Source organism: Herpailurus yagouaroundi, unplaced genomic scaffold, assembly GCF_014898765.1.
Source record: "Herpailurus yagouaroundi ecotype Mexico unplaced genomic scaffold, PumYag 186, whole genome shotgun sequence".
Lineage (NCBI taxonomy): Eukaryota > Metazoa > Chordata > Mammalia > Carnivora > Felidae > Herpailurus > Herpailurus yagouaroundi.
The window spans coordinates 45,814-60,167 of record NW_024412417.1 but is presented as its reverse complement, the minus strand read 5'-3'; the positions used below and the strand labels follow the sequence as shown (position 1 = coordinate 60,167).

At 34.2% G+C, this 14,354-nt stretch overlaps 1 protein-coding gene across 2 annotated transcripts in view; it reads right to left on the bottom strand.

The window, feature by feature from the left end:
• The window catches only part of CNBD1 (cyclic nucleotide binding domain containing 1), a 430,168-nt gene extending 428,125 nt beyond the window's left edge, over window positions 1-2,043 (bottom strand). For both annotated transcript variants that reach the window (XM_040493922.1, XM_040493921.1), the window contains exon 1: window positions 1,901-2,043. In XM_040493922.1, coding sequence (XP_040349856.1) covers window positions 1,901-1,988 — 88 coding nt within the window. In that variant the 5' untranslated portion in view covers window positions 1,989-2,043. The remainder of the gene's footprint in view (window positions 1-1,900) is intronic.
• Between the last annotated feature and the right edge of the window lie 12,311 nt (window positions 2,044-14,354).

The following is a 14,354-nucleotide window of genomic DNA, read 5'->3' as shown; positions in this document are numbered from 1 at the left end:
GAGACAATTTTAGCTGGATTTTTTTAAGGTCCTTAACTGAACCTTCCTATTTATGCCTATTGCAGTTTGAATCATTCCCATTTATATCTTCTTTATAACTCAGATTTAGTCAAATTATCAATTGAAAGCATATTCACATGTGCTTTCATGAGATCATTGTTTCAGCAGAGACAGAGTTTGCTAAGGGAAGTTGTCTATTTGCTAGAGTTAGCACAAAGACCAAGTTACTAAGCAAGCAGGACACATCTCCAAAGAGAAGTCATAGACATAGAACATCAACTAGGAACCTCTGAAGGGAAAACTGTGCTCCACAGCTTTCCATTATGCTCTATTCAGTTCTGAGATCAAATTGCTACTGATTTTTCATCTTTTTATCACTTCACACAAGTTAAGTGTCCTTGGGAGACACTACAGAGGGTAGCACATATCTCATCCCATTGATTCTAAATTAATTTGATTGTTTGGCAGCTAATGTGCTTCCTAGGCTGCTAAAGAAATTGTCTTAGGGTGATTTTTTTTTCTTTTGTATAAATAAAACCTGTCCAGTAGAAGCTGTGGATTTTGCAAAATTACATTCAATATTTAGTTAATATATGTGAATATAATGTTAATATGTGAACATATATAGTTATATTCTATATATATTATATATATAGTATATATATTATATTATATATATAATATGTGAATATATAAAGTTAACACGTGACTATAATTCACATAGAAATTCAAAACATTGACTACATTCAAGACTTTTTTCACAATAATAATAAAAACATATAGAAGTAACATATTTAGGAATTAGTTTGATTTAACATAAAGACTTTGTCTAACACTATTCAAGACATAAATATACCCCTTCAAAAGGTTGTCAACTGCTGCCATCTTTTCCCCTAAAGACTATAAATTATTAATTTTAAAAAACTGATGTGAAAAAGTTAACTATCACAGGAAGATAAAAGATAGACAGGTTAACTTTTTCAAGTCATACAGCAAACTTACCCAATGAATATTAAAAAAACAAAACAAATGCTTTACTGAAGTTGAAAAATACCAAGATTATTATCTTTGTTATCTAGAAGATTTTTTTTAATCTCAACTATCACTAGGACTGTTCTATATTATTAGTCAGTATATTGATAATCAAATATAGATATATGAATTTTCTAGCTATGACAAGAAGCCTTGAGAAAACGTTCTGGGTGTAGACTGACTATATAAAATAAGAAAATGCTGTCAATTGTATAAACTTCAAAATATTTAACTCTACTTTATAATTCCTATCATATAAATCAAACACTACAAAATAAAAACAAAATTAAATAGGAATACATTTCAGAGGAAGAATAATGGAAATTATCTCTTTTTTTTCCTTGAAAATTTTAATCAGAATTCTCCTAGTGAAAACTAAGTATTAAGTAGCTCACAAAGGGCAGGGCTGTAAGACTGACTCTGGGTAAGCACAAGAAGACCTGCCAGAAACAAGGGGTTTGATCACTGGTGAGCCATGTGATCTTTCCATGCCTTTATTTTCTTTTTTCTTTAAAAGTATTTCTTACCTGAAGTTCTGAAAGTTCATAAAGATCCTAACCTTACGAATAATATACTTGAAATCTAGAGGATTGAAATGACTTCAGGGGGACAAAGTGCCCCATTTCCTTTTTTTTTTTTAAGTTCATTCTATTAATTTTGAGAGACAGAGAGATAATCCCAAACAGGCTCTGCACTATCAGCACAGGGTCCGATGCAGGGCTGGAACTCATTAACCGTGAGATCAGAAATCGAGTCAGGCGCTTAACCAACTGCGCCACCCAGGCACCCCAGAAGTGCCCCATTTCTTATATCTGGGGTTAAGTAGCACTGAAAACTATGACCAACTGTTGATGTATTCCTTACTCACTTGGTAAACTGCGAAGTGGAGGAGGCGGCACATTGTTTATAGCTATCATATGAGACAAAATAGCTGCTGGGAGAGAAGGCAGAGGCATCCTGATGGCTCCAAGGCAGCTGGTCAGAGGCTACTGGAGAGGCAAATGATCCTTCTTTGCCTTGAAGCATCATAAAGCAGAATCCTCAAGGTACTCTTTGATAGGCTGAGTACTATGGAATCTTCATGTTTACAGTTCTTATACAGTGCACACCATTTCCAAGAGTTAAATATAGACCAGAAAGAACTATATCCTAATCCTAGTCCAGTGTAATTTATGAAGGGGGTTTTGTTATCTATAAAGAGTAGTAAGAATGAAAAAGGAAATTCTACAAGGCAGATACAGGAAAATCAACAGCACATGAGTCCTGATTAGGTGAAATAATTCATTTCATTAGTCACCCATAGTCCAGAAACCTTTTTTCTACCTCCTAAATGTTTACATTGGGTATTAGATACCTTATTTGTAGTACCAGCAATAGGCTATTTATACTGATCTCCATGGCTACATACACAGGGTAAAATATCTCTTCTAATTATACACCAATAAACTTACCCCTGCTTATATGCAACCATATTCTACTGTAGTGTGACATATGTTTTGGTTATCTTCTGTTGCTTCAAAATAATGAGGGCTCATTACAAAGACTAGGGTTTAGAGTCTTAATTAATGTATCTTTTGATCTGTGTTATCTCTCAAGCCTTTAAAAATATTTTCCTGGTTGGCACAAAAAGAGACACTCAGATCAATGGAGCAGAATAGAAAACCCAGAAATGGACCCACAAACATATGGCCAACTAATCTTTGACAAAGCAGGAAAGAATATCCAATGGAATAAAGGAAGTCTCTTCAGCAAGTGGTGCTGGGAAAACTGGACAGCGACATGCAGAATAAACCTGGACCACTTTCTTACACCATACACAAAGATAAACTCAAAATGGATGAACAACCTAAATGTAAGACAGGAAGCCATAAAAATTCCCAAGGAGAAAGCAGGATAAAACCTCTTTGACTTGGCCACAGCAATTTCTTACTCAACACGTCTCAAGAGGCAAGAGAAACAAAAGCAAAAATGAACTATTACGACCTCATCAAAATAAAAAGTTTCTGCACAGCGAAGGAAACAATCATCAAAACTAAAAGGCAACCAACAGAATGGGAGAAGATATTTGCAAATGACATATCACAAAAAGGGTTAGTACGCAAAAATCTACAAAGAATTTGTCAAACTCAACACCCAAAAAGCAAATAATCCAGTGAAGAAATGGGCAAAAGACATGAATAGACACTTCTCCAAAGAAGACATCCAGATGGCCAACCGACACATGAAAAAATGCTCAACATCACTCATCATCAAGGAAATACAAATCAAAACCACAGTGAGATACCACCTCACACCTGTCAGAATGGCTAACATTAACAACTCAGACAACAACAGATGTCGGCGAGGATGCGGAGAAAGAGGATCTCTTTTGCACTGCTGGTGGGAATGCAAACTGGTGCAGCCACTAGGGAAAACAGGATGGAGGTTCCTCAAAAATTAAAAATAGAACTATGACCCAGCAATTGCACTACTAGATATTTATCCAAGGGATACAGGTATGCTGTTTCAAAGGGGCACATGCCAATGTTTATAGCAGCACTATCAACAATAGCCCAAGTAAGGAAAGAGCACAAATGTCCATCGATGGATGAATGGATAAAGAAGATGTGGTCTATATATACAATAGAGTATTACTCGACAATCAGAATGAAATCTTGCCATCTGCAACTACGTGGATGGAACTAGAGGGTATTAGGCTAAGAGAAATTAGTCAGTCAGAGAAAGACAAATATCATATGACTTCACTCATAGGAGGACTTTAAGATACAAAACAGATGAACATAAGAGAAGGGGAGCAAAAATAATATAAAAACAGGGAGGGGGACAAAACAGAAGAGACTCTTAAATATGGAGAACAGAGGGTTACTGGAGGGGTGTGGGAGTGGGGGGTGGGCTAAATGGGCATTAAGGAATCTACTCCTGAAATCACTGTTGAATATATGATAACTAACTTGAATGTAAATTTTAAAAAATAAATTAAAAAAAATTTCCTAGTGTCATAACTGTAATAAATAATACTCAAAGGACTGTGACTGATGCCTGAGCCTGACCACTAGAACGGTAACAATTTATTGATCAACTTCATCTAGAAAACATTAATAACTAGAATTGAAAACTTTAGTTGGACTATAAAAGTAACACATTTATGTTGCAACAGTTCCTATTAAATTGTATCTGCACTAAATCAATCAATCAATAGTATCTGTGTAATAAACTTCACCACAACTTTTCAATTTAATATATTTTCCTGTCCCCAGTTTTATAAACTCTGGACTCAGTGTAGACTCAAATATGTTGAGTCTTACCATTGCTTTTCATTTTTATTTCTTATATACTAGTCAGATACCTTTACCTGCATAGGTCCTATCACAGAATTGTACCTTGACATCCCTACCATACCACCTTCGTAATCCCTACAGCCTTCATTTGACAGACTCCCAGATCTATTCTCTTCTCATCCTCACAGTCAAAACTCAAAGAACCAAGGATAGGTTATAAAAGTTAATTACAAAGTACTTTTGCATTTTTCATGTATTTTGAACAGATGGGTCTCTATTAGATGATTTTTTCCCTTTGACAAATTGTTTTGATCAAATGAATCAAAGAAGTTTTTGAAGTCCCAAAGTTTCATAATGATCAATTTCCTCTCTGATTCCAATTTCATCAGTTCTTATTTTTATTTATTTCCTAGGTTTTTTCCCCTTCTTTTCTAAATTTTCACCTTTTCTTTTTTCTTTTCTATATTTCCTATATAGAAAACACATATAATGAAACCTACGTATCATAGTAATTTCACATCAAACTCAATCTTGCTTGAAAATTCTTTTAAAAATATGAAAAATTGACAATACAAGTAAGTAAGAACAGCAAGAGAAAACAGCAAAACAATTTTAAAAGCTCACTTAATTTTATCTGAGTTTATGTAATTTTCATGGTTTTGTGTATTTTCTAATATCTGCTGGTATATGTCAGGAAAGAATCCATCATATCACAAATTCAGCTCCTCCAAATGTTTCCTTTTCTTTTTTTTAAGTTTATTTATTTATTTTAAGAGAGACAGAGAAAGCATGAGCAGGGGAGGGGCAGAGGGAGAAGGAAAGAGAGATAATTTCAAGCAGGCTCCAGGCTGCCAGCACAGAGCTTGACACAGGGCTCAACTCACAAACCTGTGAGATCACGATCTGAGCCGAAACCTACAGTCAGACACTTAACTGACTCAGCCACCCAGGCACCTCTCCTCCAAATGTTTTCAATAAGTCTTTCCAAGGTATTCTGAATCCACTTCCGATTCATTCTAAGAACAACAACGTAATCACATAATCACATTATTTGTGTTGATAGAAAGATATATTAACTTGTCAATGCCTGCATATTCTCTATAAATCTAATCACTTCTCAAACACTTATTTATAAAATTATTCTGGGCAAGTCACTTAATCTGCCTTAGTTTCAATATCTTAATCTATACATATAATGCAATCATATATATATATTGATATTAACATCAATACAAACATTACAATACATACATACATACAGACTATATATATAATCACAATGCATCATACAAACATGAAGATTAAATTACAAATGAATCTAAAAATCCTAGCATAGTTTCTAAATATATTAATTATTCAATTATAATTTTGTTAGTAATAATAATATTAATAGTGCTGAGGTAAACTTTGAAAAATTCACATGGATTAAATACTTTTTAAATACTTTGAATAGTTTTTATTAATATTTATTTTGAGAGAGGAGACGGAGGGAGGGCAGAGGGGGAGAGAGAGGATTCCAAGCTGACAGCGCAAAGCCCAATGCAGGGCTCCATCCAATGAACCACAAGATCATGACTTGAGCCGAAATCAAGTATCTGATGCTTAACCGACTGAGCCACCCAGGCATCCCTAAATACTTTTTATTAATGTAATAAGAAACCCTTTTACATGGGTTCCACTCACTCCTGCTACATAGTCAGCAGTAGTATATTACAGATTTATTGTCCAATATATACCTTAGGTATTGCTTCTGTATCACAAAAAACAGTAATAATAACCAAATTTACCAAGAAAATTTTCTATACACTACTAACATTTCCAAATAAATTAATTCCAAAAATATTGTTTCAATTAAAATTTTAAAAATTGTTTTAATTCACATATTTGTATTTAAAAATATAATTCTCAATTATAATAGCATTGTGTGGTGACAGATAGTAGCTACACTTATGATGAACATATAGAGATACTGAATCACTATGTTATACACCTAAAACTAAAACTAAAACGTTGTGTGTCAACTATACTTCAGTAAAAAAAAGTTTAATAAATTGAAAATATATATAATTATCAAAACATTTGTATAAATTAAAAATGATTATATTCAAAATCCATTTATATAAAGTGTTACATATCATATCATTGGCCACTCTGTTCTTTGAAAGGAGAGCCCATAAATTACAAGTGCACATGCCTATAATAACTGCAAATCAAAGTAAATTATATATGTATTATATATGTTCACATGAATAGTATCCAAATTAACCAAAATATACAAATTTATACACAATTTTATATAAATAGAAGTTTATCAAGCAACAAATTAATAAATTACAATATTTCTTTATTTATAAATGCATATATGGAAATGAAACTTATATGGTAATTTGTAATGCTTAGTTCCATGTATCTCAAAGTTGCTAATAGAAAATGAACACTCAGTGCAGAGATACTGTCATTACCCTCTGACTTAAAAATTTTTTCTAAATTGCTCTGAAGTATAATTTTATGTACTTCCTAATGGTTTTATTGTGAGATAATTTATAAACAACTTAACTTCTAATTTATCAATACATTATTAAAGAAATAAATCCATTTTCCAGATCCAATTGACAATGATATGCTGGTGTATGAACATTTGAGTATCTACCTATAATGTGTAAATAATATACTACCTATAATCAAAAAAATCTTTGTTTTTGATTCATATCAGTCTCTTTATCCTATGTAGCCTAAACAATAGTATATTCATGTACAAATATTCACAGCACTTGCCACAGATATACATATTCTTTAAATGCATATTGAATTCAAATCACACACAAAAAAATATTTTCAATTTGAATAAGTTATTTATCTACCTAAAGAAAGGGACCAAGTTTCTCAACAGATGTCTGCACGCATTTATTTAACTTATTGCTCTAGCATTAAGATAGTTTTTCCAGAACTGCACTAATCACTGCACTTATGAACTAAGACCTATCTTCAGTGTTTCATTATATAAAATGTATATTATATTATTGTATAATATACTTGTAACTTCATTTATTAGAATAAATATGTCAAATTAAGATAGAGTTGCATAATTTAACAGCAGACCTCAAAAGATTTACCAAAACAATTCCCCCGTTGGTCTAAAGATTCACAGGTATAACATATGCTACATCCAGACAGCTTTACTGGATGAATGTTAATTAGTCACAATTCCAGTGCTTCTGTAACCCCTTATCTCAGGCATGTAAGTTTTTAAATATCAAAGCCTAGACAGGTAATAAGCAAAAATCTGAACCACCATACAGAAAATGGCTCCCAAGTACTGGCAAAGTGGATCAGCGTTTGACTCAGAAACTAGAAAACAAGAACAAAGAAGGATACTCAGGACAAAGAAAATACACTAGCCACTCCTAGTTAAGGGATTCATAAATAACCAATTCAAAGAAATGAATCTATTAAGGTCAATCACACTGTGCTTTTATATGTATTATCATATGAAGAATCAGGTAGGTACAGCTTTAGAAGCCAGCTCAGTCATTACATAGCCCTGCCATATGGGAAAAGTTATTTACATGCCTTAGTTTCCTGTAAAACGAAATGATTGTATCTATCAGGTTATTTTGACAAAGGGAAGAAAATAGAGATCACCCAACACAGCACTTATAACACAGTTGTCCAACTGTTAGCTCTTATATTTTCTAGTTTTCTCTCTATATATACATATATGTATATATTTATGTTACTTTAGCTCCAATCTTACAGGATTGTTATAAGGATTAAATGAGCTAATGCTTTTTTTTTTAAGTTTTAATTTAAATTCCGGTTTACATACAGTGTAACATTAGTTTCAGGGACACAATATAGTGACTCAACACTTCCATACATCACCCAGTGCTCATCACAAGTGCACTCCTTAATCCTCATCACCTATTTAACCCATCGCCCCACCTACCTCCCCTCTGGTAACCATCAGTTTGTTCTATATAGCTAAGAGTGTGTTTCATGGCTCACTTCTCTCTCTCTCCTTTCTTCTTTCTTTCCCTTTGCTTATTTGCCCTCTCAAATTCCATATATGAGTGAAATCACATGGTTCCTGGAGATAATGTTTTAAAATGCTTAATACCTTTCCTTAAACATGTAAGTACTCAATAAGTGGTAGATGTGATTAGATGTTGTCAGTAGCAGCCATGATTGCAAAAGTAATAGTATCAGCTTTCTCAACTAATAAACATGCTGTTATTTTAGGTAGAACTCACTACTTAAAATTTCAGTGCCTATTTGAGCATGACATCTTTATACTAATAAAAATAGAGCAGAACTCCTTAGTTTTGTGTCCCCAGTTCTGGCAAATACTGCCACACAAAAATAATCATGTAATGAGTGATATGCACTTTCCCAACATGGTTATATATATATATATATATATATATATATATGCTGAAAATGTAAGGATAAACCCAATCACATCTAATATTTATTTACCTCTTCTTTTTTTAATTTTTTTTAAATTTTATTTTTGAGAGAGAGGTAGACAGACAGAGTATGAGCCAAGAAGAGGCAGAGAGAGGGAGACAGAATCCGAAGCAGGCTCCAGGCTCCAAGCTGTCAGCACAGAGCCTGATGCGGGCCTTGAACCCACAAACCACGAGATCATGACCTGAGCCGAAGTTGGACGTTCAACCAACTGAGCCACCCAGGTGCCCCTATTTACATCTCTTCTATAGGCTTCTTCTAGTTTATGTCTTAATAATAACTCATGTGACATGATCCTTTATAAAGTCAAAGCTTTCTGCATCCATTTGAGCATTATAGCATTTCCACATGAGAGAGGCAAGTAGTTATTTTCAAGAAAAAAACAGGGAATAGTGAAGATGAGTGATTTGTCCAAAACTACACAGTGGCACAGTGGCTTAGAATCCTAATCAGGTCTGTTTCAGGGCTGGAATCCCGAAGCTAGTGGAACATAAATTGAAGAAGACAAGATGAGGGAAGGGGACCAGGTAAGGGGGGCTGCTGGATTTGTTCAGGAGACTAATGATGAAGGTTTAAACTAGGGCAGGACAATAGGGTAGGAAAAGAAAGAATGGCTGATGAGCAACAGAGGCTAGAGGGAAGAATGAGTTACAGAATTTCAAGGATTCTGCATTTCATGTTGAGTAGATGCAACTACATTAACCAAAATAGAGATGAAATCATGTGGTGATGATTATGATGATGATGATGATAATGGTAAAAATAATAATAAAAACATAGCCAATATTTACTGGACACTTTTTTTGCAAGGCATCAATTTGAACACTCTATACCTATTTATCCCTCACAACCCCAAGAGGTAGACACAATTTATGAGGCCTATTTTATAGATAAGAAAAGTGAGGTACGTGGAAGTAATTAAAGTTCATAAAAGGCAGAGTAGATCTTACTTTTAACCCATAGCAAAAGAACCAGAGGGGCTGGACCTGAAAAGGGATTCTTAGAAGGTTGTGAAATAATGAGCAGATCAGGAAAAGATAAGACATGGGATATCTGCTCCTCTCTCTTTCCTCAAAAGGATTAAACTGTACTTTATCCATGAACCCTAGGAATTGTTTTCTCTGTCTATATCATTCAGAAAATATTTATAAAAATTTGGGATCTCACTTACAAATGTCATTTTAATACAGAAATCACCATGAAGATGAATCCAGATGCAATTTGATTTTTTTAATTGAGGATATTTCTCGACAGATATAATAACAAATGTTTTCTTAAAATATACACATGAACTATCTGTCTGAAATGACTCTTAATAGTCTTAAGTGACAGGATCAAATTAAGACTTCATGTCAGCCCTTTTTATAAGAAATACAAATATTCAGCAGGAAAGGCAGAACATTTTAATATTGAAGGAAGACTGTTTAAAATGATCAAGATGTTATCAACTATTGATTATAAATGAAAAACATCTCAAATCAAATCAACTATTTAAGGAAATAATTAAACTTTGTAACAACTATGTAGTCTGGAAAACTACTGAGATCAGAAACCTTTGTTAGACTTAATGGTATTAGCAATTCCCATGATGACTTTTAAATAAAATATACCACGAAACTTTAAAAACATCTTCTCTTACTGACTTTAAAATTATTTCCCTTTATAGGTACTCACAAACAGATGGAATCTCCTTATTGAAGATCAATTTTTCCTAAATAAAGAGTACAAAATGTTTACATTACCAAGAATTTTAACCAGAGTAGCATGTTAAGACATTCACTTTACTAGATTATGAGTGCCCTAGTATTTTAATGTCTCTTCAAATCTCACTCTGAAAGCAACAAACCCATTTGTGTTCCATTTATTACAAAACCCTTTGAGTTTATTTGGTCAAAATATACCTCAATAATATACATCAATATACTATGAATACAAGCTAATTCATAGCACTTTGGTTCAAATTTCTATTCTCACAAGAGTCAGAATTGAATGATAACATCTGTGGACTATATTCCAATTGCCAAGTTAAGTGATTTCCATGCATTATTTTCTATTTAATTCAATCTTTGTGAAAGTCGATGTGGCAGAAACTGATACTATTCCCATTTTACAGATCTGGAAACAAAGTCTTGGTGATAAGAAATAATTTCCCAGGTCTTCCAGCCATTGAAATGTATCTCAGGATGCAACCTCTAGCTGGCTCTTAGCCTGTTGGTTTAGCTTCCACTGGAGCAAAGGAAAGCATGGTCAACAATCATTTTCCCTGACCTATTTTAAATGTTAATGCCTCTTGTTAGAAGGAAGACCCTTTTTAACCAAGTAAGTGTTCTTAACAAAGATGTGCATTACCCAATTTTTATTGCATGCTGTGAATACTGGCTGGCATAGTTTCTTAGATGCACAATCTATTTGTTCTCTTGACTTTTCTCCAGATACATTAGCTTGAATTCACATTTTGCTCTGTAGGTGCTCAAAATGCATTTAAATTTAAAAGTACAGTGCCGACCTTAAATACAGGAGGACATAAACCAGTCTCCCTATCTAAAAGGAAAAAAATAATAATAATGTCCCTTTCTCCTTCTTCCTTTCTTGCACTTTCTTTAGTATGACTTTGATATCCTCAAAGATTAAGTTGGCTATATTCTCAGCTGCCTAGAGAAGCATCTAGAAGGGTCAAACAAGTGTTCATGGAACATGATTCCTTGTCCAATCCTGCCCATTCCTTACACAGCCTTACTTTCTAGGTTGTGGGATTATGCAGAAAGAGGAGTAAAGTACTGGCATGGCAACATTCATAGAGCCTATGAACAGCATGAACCATTTCCTCCTTCTTGGGTGAACTGGCTGAGCACTTTCTGTTTCCTGAACAAATGGTTCTCCTTCTCACTTGTATAGCAGACAGAATTGGACTCACTACTTCATCCAATCTAGGTTCAACTTTCTAAAGGTCATAATGAATCAGAAAAGTCACGATTGAAGCCCAAATCACAAATTCTTTGCCTTGCTAAATTCTCCCTCCTAGTTGGTGTCCCTTCCCTCATTTATTTAAGGAGTGATTGTTATTTCCTTCTTCACCCAATAACTTGAAGTTCTCAGTTTACCACACCATAAGTGAGTTTTATGAAGATACCATTCACAACAATCAAATGAGCCACTAGTCACCTTGATTTTTTCTTTCTAATGTAATCTCATTGTCATTTAGGTTTGACATTTCAAAGACTTGAACTTCAATGCGCTGTACTATTAAAAGTTGCCTGGGGACAGGTGCTGAGCTGTGCTTTTCCCCAATGATTCAAGGAAGAACATTATTCTTCTTTCTTTATTGCTCCAGTCTTCCAATCTACACTTCCACAAATCACTATAATTTGCACCACACAGTACACTATCTGTACGAGGTGTCCTGTAGCAACTTCTGAAATGGCCCAGAATATTATAAATCATTGTGCTATTTTGGCATAAGATGTTACTTAGGTAAATATCCACTGTTGTGCATTTTTTCTCTAGAGAACTATTAGTCACGTTTTATTGTTCAGAAAGAGAGCCTGTTACCAGTCATATTTTTCCAGTTTTTTGTTATTGTTTGGTGGCTGCTGTTGTTTAAAACCACATTTTAGTGTTTACTAGACATAATGTCTTTGAACAAAAAAATGTACATATGCGTTCATACATTAATAAACTGTAGTTTACATGAAAGATAGATGATGCCTATTTGAATATTTTTACTAATCATTACTTCGTTACATGGTATCTGCAACAAACAGTACAGATTTACAGGCAATGACAAATGGCTTAGTTAAAGCAAATCCCTGATGTTACTAGGTCAAAAGAAGAGAGAACAACTATCCAGCAAAAACTGGCTGAAACACAGCTTTAGATCACATCAATTCTGATGCTTTATCTATTTTCTGTGATATATCAAATTGTCCTTCAAAATTGTGCATGAATCATTTTTTTGATAGGCTGGATCAAAAAAAAGTCCTACAAGTTTTTCAGGGCTTGAACAGCTCTTTCCTCTATCAGTTGCATCAGTCAGGGTTTGATCAAAAAAGCAGAACCATTAGAAAATATACGAAATAAGGGATTTATTATAGAGATTTGAGCTTATCCAGTAACACAATATAAATCCATCTCATCAACTCATTGCTCATTTTTTAACTTATCTGATTTCCATTTTTCCTCTAAACAGTCTCCTAAAAGTATTAAGAGAAACTGTCAAATCACCATGCAAGTTACATTCAAGAGAACAGAGCAATAATATGGTTCAAAACGGTATCTGGATACCAGCTCCAGGATAGTTCTTGCAAGTTTTCAATAAAGTAGTTGTAAAAATTCCATAAAAGACAAGATGTATAATATTGTAACTTAAAAATGATAGATACCATAATGACAAAATAAGGAAGAACTCTATGAAATTTTAAAGCACATGGGGTAGGACTGATGAGAATCTACCTGTAATGTGTTGAACTATGTCCCCCCAAAATGATATGGCTAAGTCTGTTAAAATAATCAAAGAGGACAATTTAGTTGATCTAAGTGAATTTTATTCATCCTTCATGAAGCAAGCAATCTCCACTCTCAAGAGTCCAGAGAACTGCAAAGCAAGGAACAAAACTGCAGCTTTTATAAAAGAAGGCAATCAGGAACAAGGAAAGAGTATTTGGCTCTAGTTGACTGGCTAGAGTTACACATATGACCTTATTTAGAACAGGTAATCATTACTGATTCTTGGCAATCAACCAGGGACTGGCTTGTTGAGTGTACTGTGTTTCTGCTCAAGCAGAGTATTTACAGAACATGAGTTATCTAAGTTTCAGTTTGCTGATGAGGCATCACAGCAGAAGCAGCTTCAACTGGGGCCCAGAAATTTATTTCAACAAATCCTTATTTGTAAATAGAGTCTTTACAGAGATAATCAAGTTAAAATGAGGTCATCAGGGTGGGCTCTAATCCCATATGACTGGTACTCTTATAAAAAGGGGGAATTTGGATATTCAGAGAGAGAAGACAATGAGAAAACACAAAGGGCTATATGACTAGAATGATGCATCTGCAAACCAAGGAATGCCAAGGATCGCCAGAATCCAAAAGAGGCAAGTAAGGATTCTCCCCTAGGGCCATCAGAAAGGATACAGTCCTGCCAACATTTCAATTTTGGACTTTTAGCCTCTAGAACTGTGAGACAATAAATTTCTGTTGCCTTAAACCATCCAGTTTTTTGTGCAGCAGCTCTGGGATACGAATGCATTACCCATGCTTCATCACACAGCATGTTCATAATATGGTCTTACATCAACTTAAAAAAAAATGTATTCTTCATCCCAAGCCACCCTTTTCAGGTTGTTGTATAAAGTGCACTGAAAGCCTCCATGAGCACCCATCCTCTGCCTTGCAAATTCCTTCAGGTTTGCTTTCCGTGTGTGTGCTCTAATAACCCCTGTTCATCAGTTCAACCTCCTCCTACTCTTTTATTTATTCCGCAATAGGCTCTCAACCTCAATTTGGACTCTCTCTCCCCTCAGCTCTGTCCTCATTCCATCTCTTGAGAATATGCCACACAGAGTGGTTCACTGATTCTAT